Source organism: Amaranthus tricolor, chromosome 17 (genome assembly GCF_026212465.1).
Source record: "Amaranthus tricolor cultivar Red isolate AtriRed21 chromosome 17, ASM2621246v1, whole genome shotgun sequence".
Classification (NCBI taxonomy): Eukaryota; Viridiplantae; Streptophyta; class Magnoliopsida; order Caryophyllales; family Amaranthaceae; genus Amaranthus; species Amaranthus tricolor.
Window position 1 is genome coordinate 10,132,349 of NC_080063.1, and position 19,788 is coordinate 10,152,136.

A 19,788-nucleotide genomic window follows, 5' to 3' on the forward strand; every position below is an offset into this window, starting at 1 on the left:
TTGATAAATTTCTTATAAAAAACTTAGCCATTTTTATTTTTTTCAAAAAAATTCAAAATTAAATCAAATTATTTTAAATAACTTTACAAAATTCTTTCAAAAAAAAACATTTACAAAATTTAATAAGAAAAAAGAGAAAAGGCCAAGTTGGCCTAGGACAAGTTGCACATTTTGTGCTACTTGGCTTTTTTTTTTATATAAATTTAAAATTAATCAATCTACATTTTCATATATGTCATTATATTGCGATTACATTAATTAAAATGAAATTAAATTTTTTATAATTTTAAAGAAATCAAAATCAATCGATTGATTTTAGATTTGTCAATAATGTGCTTACGTCGATTTAAGAAAAATTAATCTTTCTTATATTTTATAATTGAATCGAAATTAAATCGATCGACATCAGATTTGTGTGGATGTTGCATTTTTCTTAATTTAAAAGAAATTGATAAATATTTGAAATCATTTAAGTAATTTAAAAGAAATAAATCGATCGATATTTATATTTGTGTCTTCTATGCGTTTTCGTTAATGAAAATTAATCAAAACGGGAATCCATATGTTGCGTTTACGTTTAAATAAGTGTTTGTTTGTGAGATAAAACCGAAAGTTAATGAAAATAAAGATGGAGACACAATGAAAAATGTAGTGACAATTTATAGTTGATTTGTGTCTTCTTTGTAATTGATGTAAAGTAGATAATTAAAATATTTTATATTGATTTTAATTGTAAGTGGAAAATATGTAGCCACCACATGAATAAGATTTTATTAAAAAGTAACAACATTATTGTCCAACATGTAAAAATAAGGATTAAATATGATTAAAAATTATCATATGAAAATAGAAAGATTTTTTTGGAGACAAAAAATAAATTGTCCAAAATGACATATGAAAACATCATTAGGATTAGAGAGAAACTATTGTTCTTTCTTTCTCTCTTTTTTTTCTCCTTTCTCGTAAACAACTTTTTACTAATTCTGTTGATTCAAGGCAAGAAAAATAAGTACCCATGTGAGAAGGATAGAGAACATCATAGTGAAGGATAAATGAAGTTGAGAAAAAGCTAAGAAAATGTGGGATGAGAAAATAAATAACTAAACGTGAACTGATTACAATCTGGAGGAGAGCCTTATTTATAGATTGGGCTTTCATCCTCTAACGGCTATACAATCAAGAAAAGGGCGCCTAAATTCTAACGGCTATAACAGACGCCTTAAAATAGAATGTGCTAGTTCTTCTGTCAGAATTTGGGAACATCAAGCTGTTCCTAATTCTTCCTATTCTAGATACAGAACTATGTATGCGTATTTGGGAACACCAAGTTGTTCCTTATTCTTCCTTTTTTCCAGATACAAGACTATGTATGCTTTCCTCAAGGCTGGATCATGTATGTTCATAGTATTGAGTAATTGTTCCTCAGCTTCATTTGCTTGGGCTGGGCTGGGTTCAGTTCTCTGTTCCCCAATGCTTAAGTCTTCATTGTTTGTGTTCTCAGCATCGTTCCCAGTATCATCCTTGTGTTGACCACATGCAAAAAGTGTTCTTGTTGCATTTCCTCCTTCTTCAATTCAAATTGTCCCTAATTCAGAATCAGCATAGTATGATCGCAGATCCCCTATGTTGAATATGGGAGAGACTCCATATCGATCAGGAAGATCTACTTTGAACGCATTATCCCCATATTTCTCAGTAATCTGGAATGGTCCATCAGCTCATGGCATTAGCTTGTTTTTCCTCTGCTTTGGGAACCTTTCCTTCCTCAAATGGATCTATACCCAGTCCCCAATTTGAAATTCTGGTGTAGCTGTGTTGTGCTTATTTGCCTTCTGTTTATACTTGGCAGTAGCTTCCTTTATGTTCCTCTGTGTTTGCTTATGGATGTTCATCATATTTTCAGCGTGTTGCTTAGCATCCCCATGTGTCCTGCAATGTAAAGGAAGATCAATTAGTGAAGCAGGAAATATGGGATTCATTCCTTACACACATTCAAAAGGGGAGATCTTAGTAGCCCAGCTTGGACTTATATTGTAGGCGAACTCTGCATGACATAGCTTAAGGTCCCAATCTCTCAAATTTTTCTTTACCAAGGTTCTAAGAATTGAACCTAGTGTTTTATTGGTCACCTTTGTTTGCCCATCAGTTTGTGGGTGATGAGAGGTACTATACAAAAGCTTTGTGTCGAGCAGTCTCCACAGGGCGCTCCAAAAAGAGTTTAGAAATTTGCTATCCCTGTCTGATACCATAGTTCTAGGGACCCCATGCAACCGTACAATTTCTGCAAAGTAAAGCTTGGCTATTTGGTTAGCATCATCCACCTTATTACATGCAATGAAATGGGCCATTTTGGAGAACCTATCTACCACAACCATGACTGCATCCCTGCCTCTCTGTGTTCTAGGTAGGGCAACTATAAAGTCCATACTCACATGTTCCCATGGTCTTTGTGCAATGTGTAGGGGTTTGTACTCTCCTTTGTGGAATGTGATCTTTGCCTTGATGCATGGCTCACACCTCGGAATGATCTTGCCTACTGCAACATTTTTGGCCAATAAGAATGCTTAGCTAACATATCTAAGGTTTTCTATATGCCAAAGTGTCCTGCTAAGCTTCCCTCATGCACTTCTCTTACTAAGGCTACTCTTAAGGATGTTTTAGGAATACATAGCATGTTCCCCTTAAAAATAAACCCCTTTTGTATGTTAAACAGGCCCTGTGGTTGTTGGCTGCACTGCTGCTAAATGGTACTGAAGTCTGGATCAGTCTGGGACTGCTCCTTAATCATTTCAAAACCTAAAATCTTAGCATCCAAAATAGCTAATAAGTGTGCTCTCCTACTTAAAGCATCTACCACAATATTAGTTTTCCCAGTCTTAAACTTAGCAACAAAGTTGAAGCTTTGCATGAACTCAACCCACCTAGCATGTTTAGCACTAAGCTTACTCTGTCCATATATATGTTTAAGAGACTCATGGTCTGAATGTAAGATAAAGGGCTGCCCTTTAAGGTAATGGGACCAATGCTCTAATGCTCTCACCATGGCATAAAATTTCTTATCATAGGCTGAGTAGTTGACCCTGCTCCTATTTAACTTCTCACTAAAGTATGCTATAGGTTTACCTTCTTGAATTAAGACAGTTCCTATGCCTGGTTGCTGGCATCACATTCTACCTCAAATGGTTTACTAAAGTCAGGTAGTCTCAAAATAGGAGGGTTACACATGGCTTTTTTAATACTCTCAAAAGCTAGCTGTGCTTCTGTGGTCCACCTGAAGGTGTTTCCCTTTGTGCAATGTGTAATTGGTGTCATAATGGTGCTAAATTTCTTTATAAACCTTCTGTAAAAAGATGCTAGGCCATGAAAAGACCTTACCTGGGTGATACTAGTGGGTACTGGCTAGGTCTTGATGGCTTCTACCTTTGTGGGATCTACTTGTACTCCCTGTCTGCCCACTATAAATCCCAAGAAATAAACCTCAGTTAATAAGAAGGAACACTTCTCTAATTTCCCAAATAGTCTATGTTCCCTAAGGGTCCTAAATAACTGCTCCAAATGGTTAACGTGTTCCTCTACACTTCTACTATACACCAGTATGTCATCAAGATATACCACTATAAACCTTCCTAAAAATGGTCTTAGGACCTCATTCATCAATATCATGAAGGTACTAGGGGCTCCAGTTAGCCCAAATGGCATAACCATCCACTCATACAAGCCATACTTGGTTTTAAATGATGTCTTCCATTCATCTCCTTCTCTCATTCTAATTTGATGATACCTACTCCTCAAGTCTATCTTACTAAACCATTGAGAACCTGATAATTCATCCAACATGTCATCTATTCGAGGTATGGGGAATCTATATTTGATGGTAATGTTGTTCACGTTCCTGCTATCAACACACATTCTCCATGTTCCATCCTTTTTAGGAACAAGTAAGGTGGGAACAGCACATGGACTCATGCTCTCTCTAACATAACCTCTATCCATAAGGTCTAAATTTGTCTTTGTAGCTCCTTGGTTTCCTCAAGGCTAGTTCTATATGCAGGCTTATTGGGTAATGCTGCTCCTGGTATGAGATTAATTTGATGCTCAATACCTCTTATTGGAGGTAACCCTACTGGTAACTCTGTAGGAAAGACATCAGCAAACTGTTCCAACAAGTTAGTGATCCTAGTATCTAGCTTACTATCCTCCTGCTTAACTTCCTTACTAAACAAGAGAAAAGCTTGTCCTTCTCTCCTGATCTCCTTGATACTCACCTTTCTGTTTATCAAGAACACACTACTTACAGGTCTTTGTGGAAGTAAAGTGCCTATTGACTTCTGTGAAGGTAAAGTGAGGTCATTGCCTGCTAGCTTCTGTGGAGGCAAGGTTCTATGGGGTGGCAGGGGCATGAGGTCCTTAAGTTTTCCCTCATGTCTCAGGGTATAAACATTAGTGTAACAATCATGTAAAGTCATTCTGTCATGCTGCTAGGGCCTGCCTAAGAGCACATGACAGGCAGTCATGTCTAACACATCACAAAGCACTTTATCCTTGAATGTTCCTATAGCAAACTGAATCAAGCATCTCTTCTTTATGTAACCACTAGCTTTGCTATCCAACCACTTCAGTTTATAAGGGTGTGGATGTGGTTTAGTCTCTAAGTCTAAGGTCTGAACTAAATCCTTACTAACACAATTAGTTTCACTCCCCCTCATCTATGATTAAATCACAAATTTTGCTCTTGATTTTGCATTTAGTTTGGAATATATTCTCCCTTTGATCATTTGGTTTGATCTTTGAGGTAGCATGGAAGTTCCTTCTAATCAACAAATTTTGCATATCTGGTTCAGGGTAGACTTCCTCTTTGTCCCCTTCTTCCTTACTGTCCTCAGTACCCTCAAAAGTCTCCAACACTCCTTCATCATTCATAAAGTATGAACCATCAAGATCTTCCTTAGATGTGAAGGCCAAACTACCTCTTCCCTACCATTCCTGCTAACCAACATGGCCCTAGGTCTACCTACTTCTCTTATCTCTGCTCACTCCTGCACAGTGAAGGCTCTAGCATTGGGACACTCAATCTTAATGTGACCATGTCCATGACATTTAAAGCAAACAACCCCCTTCAAGTCCCTGGGATTTCTGTCCTTAGTGATACTAGTCATTAGTGGAATCCTATCTAGTGTAGTGGTCTGAGTCACAGTGGGTGTTGGTACTGCAACATTTTTTGGGTTATAATTCCTTACTGGTCTGCTATATGTGCTGCCTATGCTTGGTTTCTTCTTGGAGTATTTCTCTAAGGTAAGAACATTGCTACAAGCTAGGCTAAAGCTAAGGTTTGGGGTCAGCTCCAGCTTCCTCCTCAGATCTTCCCTTAGACCACCTCTGAATTTCCCAACCTTCATCTCCTCAGTTTCATTAGTGTCACAAACAACAGACAACCGTTCCCATTCTTGGATATACTCTAACACAGTCATATTCTCCTGTCTCAATGTTTCCCATTGTATACATAGCTGTTGCCTATAATTGCGTGGGACATACTTCCTTCTTAAGTGTTTCCTTAACTTTTCACATGTATTGATTCTCTCCCTGTCCTCCCTCCTTCTTTGCTTCTGCACTCCATCTAACCATACTGCAGCAAGCTTGGTCAATTTAATCTTAGCTAGCTTAAACTGTTGTTCAGGTGTGGTCTCCTTAAAATCAAAATACCTTTCCATGTTAGCCTCCCAATCAAAATACACCTCTGGATCGGAGAATGTCCATCAAAGTTTGGTAAATCAATTTTCAAGGTTTATCCTCACTGGTCCTATTGTGTTGAAGGTGTTGTTGTGGTCTTTCCCCTGGATTTCCCATATTGTTGGCCACTGTTAAGGCTAATTGTTGTACTATATTGGTAAGGGTTACTAGTTTCTCATCCATATTCATCTTTCCCAAAGGCCCACACACAAACTGAACAAAGATCAGACAACTATCAAACAGAAACCTGCAAGAAAATTTCCAACAGCTAACTCACAGCAAACAACAATAAATATACAGATAACAAATCCCTAATTTATCAGAACAATATTCAAGAATCAGATTGCATGCATCAATTTTTCCAAGGAGACACGCAATTTAAAGTAATTTGCAAACAAATGCTATTAAATTCTTATCAATTAACACAGTCAAGACAGTCAAGAATTGAATTATGTGAATCAATTTATGCGAAAACTCAAAAATTCGATTAACAGACAACAATTCGATTCGCATGCAATGATATTAGAATCAGATTTCAGAAATCCTTTCCACAATCAAATGCATATGATGATTAAATCGAATTCTACAATCCTTAACACAGAATTTAATAACAAGGAAGAATTGAATTTATACCTGTGATCACCAATTGAAACAAAATGCGAACAATACCTGATTTTCTGATTACTTTTCTCAGAAAATGCAAAATTACCTATTACCTTGCTTCCCTTGTATCTTATCTTCGTGTCCCTTATCAGAACACGGCTTTGATACCAAGTTGGACCAAGTTTGCAGCGGAAGATGTCGTTTGTTGCCCTTAAACAATGAACACTTATGCAGACAAACAAGAACAGACGTTTTCTTGATCAATTCTTTTGTTTAATTTTGATTTCTAAGTAATCTTGAATGACTACTTACCCTGGAAGAAGACACTGATCCCCCTAAGGAATGCAAGGCCTTAATCCTCACAATTCTCTCAATGATCAACGTGATCTTGGAGAAGAATGATTATGTGAAGGCTTGAACACACTCAACCTTACAAGACAGAAAATGGCAAACAAAAACAAACACTTTGTTTTCTGAATGAATGATTACTATAATCGTTGATGAATTAAAACTAAATGTGAACTGATTACAATCTAGAGGAGTGTAACACCCTCAGAATAGGTCGAACTTTTGAAACACCCTTTATGAAAAACATGAGCCAAAACCTACTCATGGGAGTGTTACCGCCACATCTATTTCTAATAAAATAAATGTAAGGCTTAACAACTAAGAAATAACTTAATAATTTTAAATCTAACAAAGGGTCTTACAACATAAGAAAGACTGAAACGTAATCTGTATCCATATAAAATTTAAACAACTTAAGGTAAAATTTAAACTGAAATACGATTCTAATAAAAGCTATATTTCTAAGTGATCCTCACTCCACGATTCCCACGCAATCAATAACCTGCAACATAAGAATGCAAGAAAAACAAGGGAAAAACTCCCAAAATCAAGAAATTGAGTAATTCCAACTCCATCCCGTAAAACGATTAAATTCGAAAATGATTTAAAAAAATAAAATATAATCGAATTGAAAATAATTTTAGAAAATAATATATAGCTGAGTTTCAAAGAAAAACAATTTGAGAAAACATATATATAATATCACATAAACCAATTTATTAATTTGATATTTAATAATGGCAACCACATAATCAATTTTTAATTTGAGCGAACGAGAACGCCTGTAGGCCAAGGGTTTACCCCTATACCTACTTCATCAAGAGGCCGTCACCCCAAATAATTCAAGGCCAGCAGAGTAGTCTCAGGTAACCCTAGTGTGCACACCCCTTCTACTTGGATCACAACAAATAGAAGGAAGACCAAACATCGTATCAAGTATCAGAAATAATAATACATGTCGGCAGCTATACTAACCAAACAGGACAACCTGTTCATCACCCTTATACTTGGATCACAACAAATATAAGAGCTTCATTTCCATCGTGTTACACTTTACGTGATTTAATATATTTTAATAATTAGTCGCGAGCACACAAACATATAATCAAACATACATTATACATTTTATATTATGATCATAGGTTTTCCCAAGAAAAATATATCTCAAGAATATTCAATTGCAATATTAATATCATAATATTTTTCTCCCAAATTCAATCGCATTTAAAAACATCATTAAAATAATAATATAACTTTCATCAAAATAATAATATTATAAGTATTCCCTTTCAAATTAAACCGTATCTAATTTCGTTATCAAAATAATAATATAAAATTTATCAAAATAGTAATTATAAATTCAAGTTTGACAAAAATAATAGTAGATATAATTTGAGAATATATAAAACATAATATCATACAAAATAATGTCATATCAAATCATGCATTCTATTTAAACACATTAATTATCACTTAGCACATAATACTAACGGGATAGTCCTAATTAGATGGACATTGAGAATTACCTTGTCATGCGATCCTAGACAACGTACACTCTTAATAATCTTTGTCTATGAATTCACTGTCTTTAATATCAAAATCTTGTCTTTTCTTGATTAAATTTTAATCAATTGAAGGATGGAGGAAGTAGTTTGTAGGAGAAAAAGGAAGTGAGTAATAATGTGAATGAATTAAGGGTAATTGGTTTAATTTATAATAGGTAAGTGAAGTTAGTTATAAGATTTAGAGGGAGAAGTGAGAAGTTATTTGTTAATGGGGAGTTATTATTTTTTTTTTTTTAAAATTTCTAAAATTTATTTATTTATTTATTTATTTATTTATTTATTATTATTATTATTATTATTATTATTATTATTTTAAAAAACAGATGTTACAAGAAGAGCCTTATTTATAGATTGGGCTTTCATCCTCTAACGGCTATACAATCAATAAAAGGGCGCCTAAATTCTAACGGCTATAACAGACGCCTTAAAATAGAATGTGCTAGTTCTTCTGTCAGAATTTGGGAACATCAAGTTGTTCCTTATTCTTCCTATTCTAGATACAGAACTATGTATGCGTATTTGGGAACACCAAGTTGTTCCTTATTCTTCCTTTTCCAGATACAGGACTATGTATGCTTTCCTCAAGGCTAGATCATGTATGTTCATAGTATTGAGTAATTGTTCCTCGGCTTCATTTGCTTGGGCTAGGCTGGGTTCAATTCTCTGTTCCCAATGCTTAAGTCTTCATTGTTTGTGTTCTCAGCATTGTTCCCAGTATCATTTTTTGTGTTGACCACATGCAAAAGGTGTTCTTGTTGCACTAGGCCACTTTGACTTGATTGCTAGAAGTATTTTATTAATTAGCATTTGCCTTGTTGCTTGCTTATTGACTGACTCTATGGATTTTGTTTCAAACACCCCTTTTGGTCTATTCTTTGAAGTCCTTTTCGTAAGTACTTCTCCGGTAAATGAAAAAATTTCTATCTGACCGTCGAAAGTACATTCACCCATTTGGTTCCATCTAGGTCTTGCCACACAACTCATAAACGTAATTTTAGGAATGAATTTGTATGATTTACCACTTCTGTAAGGTTTAGGTCTTTTTTTGCAAGATAAACTCGCTGTGATTTTCTTGACAAGTCAAACCATTTTTCATCGATATGAACAAAGTCATATAGACATTTGTATTGTGGTTGAATTGGAATCGAATCTTGTACAAGTAGACTTGTAATCCAATGAATTCTTACCAGCTTATTATCCTCTGAAATTTCTGGATGCATTGCATTAGAGTGAGGATTTAATTCACCCCTTTTGATCATCTTCCATACAGTGGATGGTGCTAAGTTGAGTTTACTTGCCAAGTCTCTTATGCACGTTCTATCACCCATTTGAATGCTTGCGATACTTTCATATGGGACTGTAATTCTGTTTCTTCCACACTTGTGATAGCTATGATCTAAATCATACTTTTGGGATGTTTGCTTTTTCTTCTCGGTCTTGTTCCATAAATAGCTTATGGTCCTTCGGGAATAACCAAACTTCTCTGCCGTCTTGTTAATTGAACCATGAGGAAGATTTCCAGCAACAAATATGTTGAGTAAGTGTAGTAAAATTTTTTGTCGCATTTGATTGTTTAATCTCGACTTGTGATGATGTGGCTGATTTACAATTTCATTTTAAATTGGATCATTTGCAATGGGTGACAATGGTGTGGCACCGTTGAGGTCTAAAAGAGGCTCTAAGTCCCCTATTACTTCATTGTGTAAAGCTTCTACTTCCATTAAGACATCATCTTCCCCATCAGAATCACCATATAATGCTGCACTGTTTTCAGATTCATAATCTTAAAAATCATCCATTATGAAACAAAAAAAGTAAAAAGCCAAAACTGAAACCTGTGTGGATTGAGTATTGCTGCTGATTATTGCTGTAAGTACCCTGTTGCTGCTGATATTGTAAAAGGTTCACGAGACTATTTCAAGTTTCAGATTCTGATTTTGTAAAGGTTCAAGTAATTGTTTCTAGTTTAACATTCTGATTTTGTAAAGGTTTAAGTTACTGTTGATGTATTTAAGGATAATTTTGCTTTGTGATTTTGATTGTATTCATAGTGTATGTATGGGTTGATATTTAATTTAAGCTTAATCCATGTACATGTTCATCTATATGTTGATGTGTTGGTAAACTTTGATTGTAATTGGCTGTTTTATCTAGGAAAAGATTAATAGCTTTAATTTTTTTTGTTTTATTTTGGCAATCATAAGTGTAAAAAACCATTGGTATACCTTCAATAAATTCAGATTTTTACACAATGATTTTATTATTTTTATTTATATTTTCTTACTTTCTCCAATGTTCAATGATTAGCTTTTAGTTATAGATTCCCCTTCCCTTGGTTCCTTCCCATATTCCAAATGGGAAGGACTTTCGAAAACGGAGGGAGTATATGCCATACGACAATTCTTGACCTATTTGATATTTTTAAATTAGAAGAAACATCTTTTCACACTAATTCAGTAACAGCAAGCTTTGGTTCGTACGCATATGGCCTATGAAATCATGCAGCTACGCTTATCAAGTGAGAAAAGTTTGCAACACCTATAAGCGTGGCTGAAGATACTACCAACCACATTTATTAGTAACAATAGCTATTAAGCGTTCCTATAAATTTACCAACACGAGCAGACGCCACACTTAATTAAGCGTGGCTAAATTTATCAGCCTCACATATAAGTGTGTCTAACTGCATTTTTAAGCGTAGGTAGATGCAACTTCTTTTGGAGTGGCAACATGGTAATTAGCTACAAGTGTAAACATAATATTAGAAGCATATGATAACACAACTAAGATTTTTTCATATGTGTACGGACCAAAGGTCCGCCTAGTAATAATTGAATGCGTTACCATTTTACCATCTTGTTAACCATTCGCATAATGATACTATTGAATATTTAAAGCCGATTCTTGTAAAAATGATGGACAAATGGATGACGTATTATAATGATTTCCCTTGCATTTATGGAATTAAGACAATTTTAGACCCATCTCTTAACACAAAAAATTTTACTGAATTCATAGGCGTTTACTACCATTCATTAAATCATCCATAGAGCGATGTACATATGTTGGAAACTATAAAATGCTTTTAGTATAGCTTTATGATTTCTATTCGAGTGTATATAACCCTGGCCACTATATGTCTAGGCGTGCTAGCATCTTATTAGGTCCCACTAGGTTTCATCCTGTCATATCTAACATAATAAGCCAAGATGATAGTTTTACAGAGTCTTCTTCTTCCTGATAAAGGGTTTCCACAGTCGTTATGCTAAACCTTAATCAAACTATATTTATCAAAACCTACGTACTACACAAGTATAGAGGGGTAGGGGGATCGAACCACGAGGACAAAGGGTAACAATAAACTCTGTGTCTCAACATAACAAGGTTTTGTGAGTTAAAGTGAATTTAAAACTAATGAAAAAAAATTACAAGAAATATTAAATATAAATGTAAATCAAAGGAAGGAAAACGGGGTTAAGATTCGATTCACCTAGGAAGGTGATTTTAAAAGAAGACATATTAGGTTAGAGAAAATTAAACAATAACTAGTTCGGATACCTAGGGATACAAGAGGAAATTGGTAATTCAACAAATCACAACAAACGACCTATAACTGCCCTATGTCTCCAAAGGAGTTGCAGTAAAGATTCATATCGGTTTTCAACCAAATATTGTTAACTTTTTTCTAATCCTAAACAATGAAGAACATAGCTTTTCCTAGGGTTTCACTAATCAAACCCAAAGAAAACTACTCACACATGATTGAAGTATAGAAAGCAATGGTAATTAATGAAGCAACAACCATAAACATAATAAGCATTAAATGAAACCAACAAGAGTAATAGATGGATGTAGTATTTATATAATTATTGTAGCTATATATTTATACATTAGTGAAATCTGGATTATGTGAAAACATTTAGCGATTGGAATTATCCTTGTAGGATCAAATTTTAGGATCCTAGGATCGTAGAATCGTGTTATGATCCTAATTTGTCACGATATATATTTACTTGTGGCATAATTTTTGGCACAAGTGCTTGTTTGCCATGATATATATTTACCCGTGGCATAATTCGTGGCACAAGTGATTGTTTGCCATGATATATAATTACCTGTGGCGTGATTCGTGGCACAAGTGCTTATTTGCCACTGTATATATTTACACATGGCATAAATTACAGAAAACATTTTGATATTGTCTTGAAACCTATTTTTCCCGTGGCAAAATCAAAACTTGCCACAAATTTAGAATTCCCGTGACATAATTAGTGGCACAAGTGATTTGTAGTAGTGAAGGCTAGAAAGTAAAGACTTGAAAATACAAAAGATTAAAAGCATAAGACTATGAAGCTAGGGTTTAATGAACTAAGGAAAGCTTAAGATTAAACAAACTATACCAGAGAATGTATTGAAGGCTAAGAGATGAGGGTTTCTATAGAAAATGGGGTATATATACCCTTAAACAAAGGAGTCTTGAAAGCCCTTGAGTTTTGCTTGAGCACAAATATATATCACACAGATATAGCCTTATTTGCCCGAATTCGGGCTCATTCGATCGAGTGTCAAGTAAACACACATTCTATAGCTGTTTTAAAAACAATTCGGCCGAATATGAAAGTTATTCGGTCGAAGAAAGAGTCATTCAGTTGAATACTAGTCATTCGGCCATTCCAAAGGATTGCAAAAAAGTTCATGTTACCAGCTCCATTCGGCTGAATGGATGGACCATTCGGTCGAATCCAATCCATTCGGTTGAATCATAGTTCTATTCACCCAAAACAGTAGGTATGAAAAACTTCCTTGAGTATTAGGCATCCATTCGACTGAATGTACTGCAGATTCGGTCGAGTCAATGAGCTTTCCTTGCTTCACAACTTCTATAAGGTACCAATGAGCTTTTGAACTTTGTGGGGCCTTTGCAGAGTCTTGATGTGCGTGTCAATGCCTCAATCACATGGGAGTTGAACTTGATGCCTTCAAAAACACCTGAAACAAATACAAAACAACTTGAAGCCAAGAGTAAAGTAAAATTGTAACAACCGCTGCAGTCCCTGTATATAAATCACACTAATAATAATGTTTACAATAAATAATGCGAAAATCTTAAATTCCAAACTGCTAAAATCTATTAAAATTTAAAATCATTTAAAAACAAATGTTTAAAAATATTACAATTGAGAGAATAACACATTGTTTTCCCAAACCATAATAAAGGCATAAATACACCATGATCATCAAAGTCACCAATAAGTAAAATAAAATGCAGTTAAATCGTTGATAAAGAAAATAAATGTTGTGGCCTGGATCGAATCTTAAAGCTAAATCTTACTGCAAAATACTGCCATCCATGATACGGATGACAGCCGTTTGAATCGAAATCAGTGCCTAATACAAAGTACGAACTCCTCAATAAATGTAATACTATGACAATCATAATATTTTCACAAGATATGCAAAGTATATTTCAAGACTTGATTTTAAGTTCCTCGGTTCTCGTTTCTCATTTTCAGTTCTCAAATACTTTCAGCAAATTTTCACATTCATCACATGAATGTAGATAAATATCTTTGCTACAGTCACCTACACTTGGTAACTATAAGGTTCATACAATAGATCTACTTAATTAGTTCCAAAATCACATTTGCACAACATACATAATAATGAATTTCTGATATATGTAAGGGTCTGGCTAGAAAAGGAACATATTCCAAACTCTAACTGCGATGGGAGCCGTCGCTCCACCAATTTTTATGCTTGAGCTTCTATAGTATGGGACTCTCTCGGTCCCCCTGTCTAACCCCCCGCATTTCCACGTGACGAGAAACACGGGCGCCGGATTACACGTCGGTCCGTGGTTCGACATTTCCTTACTATCAGAGTCATTCATCCAAGTACACATAAGTTCAAACAAGACTCCTTGTTATCTATTTCACATAGTTATAGGTGAACCCTAGTTTAGTCAAACTCCAAATCAACATTCTCATAAGGAAAAGTCAACATATTTGATAATTCAATGATTAGAGATTCTCAATAAATACAATTCTAAAAAGTTTGATGTCCATGAAAAATTTGTCCAAGGGTCCTCATATTATCATACTATATATGAGAGTGTCGGAAAAATTTTAAGTACAAAATAGTCCATTTAGTATTTATTTCATATGTTATCGTTTTTAGAATTATCGTTTTATTTAAAATTTACAATGGTCCAAAGATGGTCATATAAAATTATCCAATAATCAAATTATAAACCAACTATAAGAGTCTCATAAAAATTATAGCTCAAAATAACTTCAATTAGTAATTATTTTATATTTTAACATTTTACGTTTTATCGTTAAGTAATAAAACACTTAGTAAAAATTCATAGAAAAATACCAAAAGTTTATATTTTGGTCCAAATGTAACCGCATCGAATTATGAAGGCAAACACTAACTGGAATTTAGTATTAATCAAACGGAAGCTTAGTTTTGCCAACACAATTAAGGGGTTACTTAAAGGTCAAACCAATATTCAAGTATAATACTTGAACCAAACCAAAGCAATATAACGAAAGTCTTAACTGTCCAAAATATAGGAAATTACAACCAAATCGAAATAAGTCCAAAGTTCAAATTGCATCCTTAAAGTAGTCTAAATCTAAACTAATAGTCTCTCAAATACAATAAAGAGATCTAAGCAAAAGGGGAGTCATACTCCAACTCGGGTTCATCTTCCGCTCGAATATCCATTCTCCGTCGAGGTGCCATAGGGGTTTACTCTAAAAACAAAACCATTGGAAAAACATACAAAGCATAGTATCAGCAAAAAGGCTGAGTATAAACACACTTGTGTCCGTCAAACAAGTTATTAAAACCTTTTTTTTATTTGAATAAATTCATTTTGAAATATGCTTTTTCATTGGATAAATCATATTATGATTCAAATCCAGTTCAATGGCTATATAGTCATTTCAAATTCTCATTTTTTATCATAAATCATAAGATCTCAATGCATCCAAATCAATTTCAAACTCATATCATAAGTTTACATGGGTACTCTGTGAGTCATCCTGTGACTCGTTTGGTAGTCGGTCTACCGTCCGCAACATGTCCGGCAAGTGTAAGACAATGGTATTGTGAACAATATGCACTCAGCATTGGTGAGCCGTTTAATCATGCACACAACATTTTTTGTGGCATATGTACCCGCCATTTAGGCTAAAATATTTTTTTTGTACATAATATATATTTTGTAATTTTAATAGCATTTGAAAGTCAAAAATATTAACTTTTTCCATATGATAAACATCTTTTATTTGCACATAGCAAAACATACTTTATTTGCGACTTAGCAAAATCAAATCATAATATTTCCCACATGGGTAAAACATGCTTAGCATAATCATATCATTAAACATAACCTTTGTATTATATTGGGGCATCACTAGCATGTATGGAAATGCATCATAACAAAAAGTAATTAAAGTTCACTACGATTTTTTTAAGGAAACCACTAAAATGTTTCGTTTCAATCCTTCTTAAAGTAAATATAACTTAAAAGGTTTTTGAAATTGATTCAAAAAAACTAGAATATGATTCATAAGTCTATAAAATCATTACGACTGAAGATTTCATAAAACACTATTTTCTTAAATACGAGATAGTTTTGCCGGTAATAAAATCGATAATTGATTTACAAAGTACATATTAATTCTCCAACAAGGCCCAAATTAATCAAGTCATTTTAATACCATTTTTAAAATGAATTTAAGGTTGTCCCATCAGATTATAATTGGTTATGCGAATTTATAACGTTCTTACAATTATTTTCGACAATTTGGGTATTTACCATTATTTAAATGGTGTCTTAAATCCGTAAAATTTATAAACTTAATTTAAACTTAATTTATACTATGAGGCAGTAGGTTATTAATATACTTATAAATTTTTGTATATAGGTCTATTTTTACCCAAATTTAATTTAAACTTAATTTATACTATGAGGCAGTAGGTTATTAATATACTTATAAATTTTTTTATATACTTATAAATCTAATTTAAACTTAATTTATACTATGAGGCAGTAGGTTATTAATATACTTATAAATTTATTTATATAGGTCTATTTTTACCCAAATTTAATTAACAATATGACACTTTTTAATAAATAACATTTTCTATTAATTTGATAAATTAGTAAATAATTAATAATTTATTTTATAAACTTATACCAAAGTCCGAAAGTCATATAACATGTTTATTAGGCCATTTGAACTTATAAAACTCATGTATGATGTTTTATTATTTTGTATGGACATTTTATCGATAAATAGAATAAAATAGGTTTAAAATTATTTGAGTCCGAATAAAATATAATAAAAATTATATGATATACTAGAAGCTATTTTAAGGGGTATAAAATTTTAAATAACCATTAAAAATCATGTGGGGTATTTTTAATAATTAATATCGTTATTTTACCGATAAACAGAATAAAATTTATTTAGTCCATATATTGTCACGAAAATCCATATAAATTTTTGAACATGTATCTACTATTTATATAAGTGTCTCATAAAATTTTCATGTTCAAAAGAAGTCATTTATTATTTATTTTATATTTTACCGTTTTCCAACTTACCGATTATTAATAACAGGGTAAAAATTATTAAGGTCCTTAAATGTCAATGAAACCTTCCCAAACTTTTACCAATTTTACCTACTGTCCATATGAGTAAGTGATAAAAATTTCAAGTCCATATGTCTTTGTTTGGTAATCATTTTATATTTTACCATTTTACAATTTACCGTTAAACAATTTAACGATTATTCAAAAATAATAAAAAAATAATTCCAAACTAAATATATTCTGGCCAAATCTTGTTGGAAACATTATAATATGTTTTTATTAATTATTTTTGATGATGAAGAGTTCATCTAGTACCATGTTTTATAATAAGAGTATTTAATACTTTAAAATCCATTACAATATCAATTTAACGAATAATCTCAACAAAAAGAATCCAAGAAATTTTCTTAACACATAGCTATTGGAAATTTCTTTTAAAATGAATTTCAAATATTTTCAAATTCATATAATCATTTACATCACAATAACTGTCACAAAGTAGTGTTAAGCATGCCTCTAAACATACAATAATTTATAAAATCAACATGCATGATGCCCACAATAATAATACATGTAATAAATTATTCCATACTCAAATTTATCATTTTGACATCAATTTTTCAAGATTTAAGAACTTCTCTTTGGAAATTTTTTTTTTTTTTAAAAAAACAAGTTTATACACAAACTTTCCCAACTTGTTCTTATATTCTTTAAAAATCACCCCATGTGACATACCTCGACTCCAAGCCTATATAATTATTCCGTAAGCTCCTACGCGTTCTTAGAAGTGGTTCTAACTTCGGTTCCTTGCCCTTCAAGTCTCAATTCCAACTCTTCAACTAAACATACTGCATTCATCCAAAAATCAATAATAATTTTGGATTTCTAACATGCACTTAACTTTTCCTAGTTAGAGTTGTTAGACTAATACTTGTGATGATTTTAACTTATTTGGAGTATACTTATTATGTTGAGCAACATACTTAGTTAAGTCCCATAATTTTACTTGAATCCTTAAGTAACAAAATTTATATGTTTGTGGAAATACATCTTCTTACTTTCTATTATGGCCTATTATTATAGATTTATAAGTGATGATTATCTTAGTTTAGAGATAAAATACTCATTTTATAATGATCTTAGTTTATAGAAAGATTTATGTAAAAAAAATGTTTTACATGAACAAGTTTTAACAAAAACTAGTGGAATAAAGAAATGAACATAACTTACTCTATACTTGGTGGATTTCTTCAAGTTTGGTGTCTATGAAAAGCTCTTAAGATGAAGATTATTTTTATGGGAGATTTGAGTTTATAAACATAAATTTTCAGAAGTTTTAGATGGGTTTTTGAAGGAAATTTGATGAGAAAAGAAGGTGTTTTAGTTATTGAAAGTTTGAAGGATTCTAGTGTTTGTTAATTGATGAACTTGGAAGTAATGTGTTGTGGTTTATGGCCGAATAATTATTCAGAAAATAGAGTGTTTTTGCTTCAAATATTTGCCTCTTGCATGCTTGTAATGATGCACAAGCTTTGGGTAGAACAAAAGGGGTTCTTGGGTAGAGTTTTTAGCTTGTGTATGTAAGTATACAAAGGGCTATAAGGGGGAGTAGGACAACTTTAGCATGGCTGGTTGGGGTTGTTTTTTTGGTGATTTTTGTCCATCATTTGATCTATTATAGTATAGGAAAGGTTATCTAAGATAGTTTAAGGTTTGGGTAAAAATTGTTGTACATGTAACAAGTTATGTAACTTGTACTTCATGTTTAAAAATCACTTGTATATGTGTGAAATATTTAATTTACTCCCATCATGGTTATATAATATGCTTGGGTAATAATTAAAATTTTCTCGAACTATTATGGGTAGTTGCTTAACTTTAAGTTTTACCTCCAAAGTTTACGTTACTTGTTACGATTCATAATCACGTTACGAATTAACAAGTTTCTAATCATTGTAGAGATTTTTCAAATTACTACCATCACTAATTAAATTATAATTAGTAACGAACAAATATATAAGGAAAATTAGGCGCTAAAAACGACTAATGAAATCTCTTAATAATACGACTGTTTCACTAAACTTGTAGGAAAAATAATAACATGATTTTATAAACCATTTTATCCATTAATATTATATTTAACCCCCTTTAATATATTAGAAAATATTTTATTAGTTAAAATTCCATTAATAATCATTTTAATGAAATAACTTTTAGAAAATAAACCTAAATGATTTTCTAACATTTATCTATTTTGGTGTTCATATAAAATACATTCCTAAAGTTAATAAGCTCACACAAAATTCATTCACAACAATAACTTCACAAAAACACCTCAAAACACCATTTTTACGCATTTTTACATAATAGAAATTCATAAAATTTACATGCATGAACACTAAAGTAAAAATACACATAATAAACATATATCCATCATTAATATTACTTAGAACAAGACATATTAAGAATCATCACAAACAAAACAAAATAAAAGGACAAGTAAGTTCAAACACAGAAATTGCATGTCTGATTTCCTCGTGTCATTCCTGCATCAACAACTTTCGATTCTTCATATTCTAACATACTCCATCAATATTACTAATTATACATGATACCATTTGGACCCATACTTATCCATATATCGTCAATGATCTAAGAATAACCAATGGTCTCCAATTTACACTACTCCAAGGTGTAAATATTTTCTTACCAATTTCAACAATATGAATAAAAATTATTACCATTTGATTTACCTAAAACACCAACTTGACTTTAAAAAACATAATATTATCCTTAATATATGATCAAGACTTTATTTACAGGCTATCATATCAATTATCTAACCAATCAACTTCATTTACAATCATGTCAAACTCCTATCATATTAGTTCCATGTACTTATTCTTGTTTAAAGCACTCAAAATCCTACTTGCA

The 19,788-nt window shown here is 32.5% G+C and overlaps 1 protein-coding gene across 1 annotated transcript; it reads right to left on the reverse strand.

The window, feature by feature from the left end:
• Nucleotides 1–3,998: 3,998 nt before the first annotated feature.
• Nucleotides 3,999–4,466, reverse strand: LOC130803728 (uncharacterized). Its single transcript, XM_057667928.1, has one exon. The coding sequence runs from the start codon at nt 4,464–4,466 to the stop codon at nt 3,999–4,001; it is 468 nt and encodes a 155-aa protein (XP_057523911.1).
• Between the last annotated feature and the right edge of the window lie 15,322 nt (nt 4,467–19,788).